We start from the raw sequence: 4264 nt of genomic DNA, 5'->3' as shown, positions 1-4264 counted from the left end.
CTGAAGGCACCTGGTATTTCTGGCCACTGTGTGACACAGAGTGTTGGACGGGATGGGCCATTGACTTGATCCAACATTGGCGTCTCTTGTGTCTCTTATGTTCTTAATCTGGAATCTAGCCCCTCCCCCGAGCCCTACACAGAGACGGGTGACTCTCAGTCTTTGGTCGGGGCACATAAGGTTGTCAGCTTCCAGGTGGGACCAGGAGATCTCCTGGAATTGCCCCTCCAGACAACAGAGACCAGTTGGCCCCAAGGAAACGACTGCTTTGGAGGACGGGCCCTATGGAATTATACCACTGCTGGCATCCCTCTCTTCCCCAGACACGGCTGAGTTCAGATTGGCAGTTTGCCCCGATATAGGCACATTTCAGAAACGTTCCACAACTGGGTTAAAGGGGCCGTTCACACAGGCACATCTGTCAGGCATTCCCCAACTGTACTCAACCCATCTTGTAACGCTTCCCTCCTGAGTTTAAAAGATACCAGGTGAAAATGGTATCAAACCCTGGAAAGCGCGATTCTCCCATGTCCATCCTGCTTCCCGGAAGTGTGAACACGAAAAGCCATGATCCGTTAGGGATGCACTTATGCTCATAAGCGCACATAACTAGATTACCATTAAAAGCCGCTTAGAGCCACGCATCTGGGCCAACAGTGTGAACACTCCATTGCGCCTCCTCCCCGGTATGCTCCCGCATCAGTCGGTGCAGTGTGACCCGGAAAACCCAGAACAGTTTGTTCCGGGTCTTTTTTTGCCACGACCCCCTCACGCTTCAAACTGCCGGTCTGAACTTAGCCAATGATAAGCAAATCCACACAATCTATAACTAAACCAAACCAAACCCTACCCACAAGTCATATATTAAGCCCTGTCAAGTGGCTGGCCTTGTAGCCTCCCTTTATGCAAAGTCAGCTCTTTCCCACCCCTTTAATGTCTTTTATGATATCTAGCCCACGAAAGAGTCCCATGCAACTTCGAAGCTCACACTGCATTGTTAACACTGATGGACCATAACAAAGGTATTATTTTATGGGCTCTATAAAAGGACTAGTGAACAATGTACCCAGCCTAGAAGGTGACTTAAAATCAGCATGAGTTGTATGTGTATGCCTGATCTATAAAATATCTGTATACTGTATTCTTGGTGCTAGGGGGGGGGGGTCAACAGTGGGATGGCTTCTGGTGTCCTGGCCCCACTGGTGGACCTCCTGATGGCACTGGTATTTCTGGCCACTGTGTGATACAGAGTGTTGGACTGGATGGGCCTTTGGCCTGATCCAACATTGGCGTCTCTTATGTTCTTATGTTATGTTATGCTCCTGCACCAGTCGCTGCAGTGTGAATGGGAAGACCTGGAACAGTTTGTTCCGGCTCTATCTTGCCACGACTCTCTCCCGCTTCAAACCGCCAGTCTGAACTCTGCCCACCGCTGTCTACAGGTTCCATGCTTAAATATCCAGGAATTTCCCAAGCTGGAGTTGGCAACCATCTCCAGACAACGGGGACCAGTTCCCCTGGAGGAAATGGCTTCTCTGGAGGGTGGCCCCTATGGCCTTCGACCCCACTGACGTCACTCCCCAATCCACTTCCTCCCCAGGCTCCACCCCCGCATCTCCTGGAGTTTCCCAACCCGGAGATGGTAACCCTAAGAAACACGGAAGCAGAACGGGTGTGGTTTTGTACCGCCAGTGGCATGAGGGACTTGCTGTTACGCCTGTTGCAGTTTTCCGAGAGGGGGTCTTCATCCTGCAGCCGTTTGAGCAGCGGTCTCACGAGCTTGGCATTGGAATAGGGGTCGGTGGCCAGGGCCTTCCACAGCTCCATGGCATTGCTGCATTTTTTTCAAGACAGAGCAAGAAAGAATACTCAGACTTCCCCCCGATGTTCCACTTGAACTAGCAGAGAACTGTAGCACAGGCTTTCCCGCATTCTTATTTGCCTCGCTTATAAATTCCTGTTTCGTCAAGGGGTTTTCCCCGCTGTCCAGCTCATGTTTGACTCCCTCTAGTGGTGGATTCGATATCACACCGGCATTCGTCCGGCATATCTCCCTGCAGATTGAAACTGCAGGTTTTTATGCCACACATGTGCCAATGTAATATTGAACTGGCCACTAGAGGGAGGAAAACACACACAGGACAGAAAGAAGACCTTGAAGAAACAGGAACTTACAAGTGAGGGAAAATAAGAATGTGGGGAAGCCCAGGATCAGGACCAGGATTACTAACCCAGGACCAAGTCTACCAGGTCTGGTTTTTCAGGGACAGACCTGTTTTTTGTGTTCTGGGCATATTATTTATGTCATTTATCTCTCGCCTTTCTCCCCAGTGGGGATCCAGAGCAGCTGACATCATTTCCCTCTCCTCCATTTTACCCTCACAAGAACCCCGTGAGGTAGGCTGAGAGTGTGTGACTGGGCCAAGGTCAGCCAGTGAGCCTCCATGGTAGAATGGGGATTCGAACCCAGGTCTCCCAGACCTAGCTTCCGCTCTCTTGTCGCTCTGGATGGCCCTCAGCTCTTGCGCTTTTAAAAGGTTTTTTTGGGACTGCATCAACTCACAGGTCAGTCCTGTAGACCAGCAGGCTGACGTTCCAACACATTATCACTGAACAATTTGAGAGAAGAAGAAGACAAAGAGTTGGATTTATACCCTGCCCTTCACTTGGAGTCTCAGAGCGGCTTACAATCTCCTTCCCTTCCTCTCCCCACAACAATGAGGTAGGTGGGGCTGAGAGAGCTCTGAGAGAACTTGTGACTGACCCGAGGTCACCCAGCTAGCTTCAAGCGGGGAAGTGGGGAATCAAATCTGGTTCTCCAGATTAGAGTCCGCCGCTCTTAACCACTACACTAAACTGGCAGATGGATGAGAAGCTCCCCTGGGCACTAAATGCCCCCCAGCTGTGATTTGCCCACCTCTGGTTTATAGAGCAGGGACTGGAGGGGGACTGTGGCTGAGTGGAAGAGCCTCTGCTTGGCATGCAGAAGGTCCCAAGTTCAATCTCCAGCATCTCCAATTGAAGAAGAAGAAGAGGAGGAAGAGATTGGATTTATACCCCGCCTGTCACTACCCAGAGGAGTCCAAGAGCGGCTTACAAACTCCTTTCCCTCCCCCTCCCCACAACAGACACCCTGTGAGGTGGGTGGGGCTGAGAGAGCTCTGATGGAAATGGCTCTTTTTCAAGGACAGCTGTGCCAGAGCTTGTGACTAACCCAAGGTCACATCAGCAGGTGCAAGTGGAGGAGTGGGGGAATCAAACCCGGTTCTCCCAGATTAGAGTCAGCACACTTAACCACTACACCAAACTGAAAGGACCAGGTAGGAGGTGATGGGAAAGACCTCTCTGCCTGAAACCCTGGAGAGTCGCTGCCAGTCAGAGTAGACGAGACTGACCATGATGGGCCAAGAGTCTGATTCCATATAAGGCAGCTTCGTGTGCATGTTGGGGAGGCACTGTGGCTCAGTGGTAGATAATCTGCTTGACATGCAGAGGGTCCCCGGTTCAATCCCCGGCAACTCCAGTTAAGAGAACCAGGCAGTAGGTGACGTGAAAGAGCTCTCCCGGAGACCCTGGAGAGCCACTGCTGGTCTGAGTAGACAATAGTGGACGCGCTAAGGGGCACTCAAAGATCAACTAGTGCAGTGATGGCTGGGCAGGGAATTCCGGTGCTCTTGGGGAGGGGAAGGTATAGCGGTGGGAACAGGCGGAATGCCAGACATCCCCCTGGTGAATCCCCTTACCGCGCGCTGCCTCTGTTGTGGATTGTCTAGATGGCGTCCACTGAAGGAGGCATGCGCGGTGGGGGTTTTTGCGCATAGACGTCACAGCACGTCCTTGTTGAAGGAGGCGTGGGTGGTTTTTAAAAATCTTTTTGTGCATGCGCATAGGCATCACAGGACATCCTTGTTGAAGGAGGCGTGTGGTGGTTTTTAAAAAAACTTTTTGCGCATGCGCATAGGCATCACAACACATCCTTGTTGAAGGAGGCGCGCGGTGGTTTAATTTTTTTAAAAAAAACTTTGTGCATGCGCATAGACGTGACAGCACGCCCTTGTTGATCCGCACATGTGTAGAGATTTTGCGCACTGGTGGAACGATCAGACAGGTGAAAGTCCGCAGTTGTCCCGCAGGTAACCGAAAACCCCAGATTTAAAGCGCTATCTTTTAAGTATGGCTCCGAAGCGCGGCAAAACGGGATGCCCACGGAAGAGGGACATTTCCCAGATGTTTGTGTCTGGACATTACCTTTAGATCCGTGAGT

The 4264-nt window shown here is 51.3% G+C and overlaps 1 protein-coding gene across 1 annotated transcript in view; it reads right to left on the bottom strand.

Moving 5' to 3' along the window:
• LOC107107524 (maestro heat-like repeat family member 5) overlaps nucleotides 1-4264 on the bottom strand; it is an 87155-nt gene that overhangs the window by 27231 nt on the left and 55660 nt on the right. Inside the window, exon 14 of the mRNA XM_015407835.1 lies at nucleotides 1687-1834. Coding sequence (XP_015263321.1) covers nucleotides 1687-1834 — 148 coding nt within the window. The remainder of the gene's footprint in view (nucleotides 1-1686; nucleotides 1835-4264) is intronic.

Source organism: Gekko japonicus, unplaced genomic scaffold (genome assembly GCF_001447785.1).
Source record: "Gekko japonicus isolate JY-2015 unplaced genomic scaffold, Gekko_japonicus_V1.1 scaffold3371, whole genome shotgun sequence".
Lineage (NCBI taxonomy): Eukaryota > Metazoa > Chordata > Lepidosauria > Squamata > Gekkonidae > Gekko > Gekko japonicus.
The sequence above is the reverse complement of the archived record's forward strand: the minus strand, read 5'-3'. Positions and strand labels throughout refer to the sequence as shown.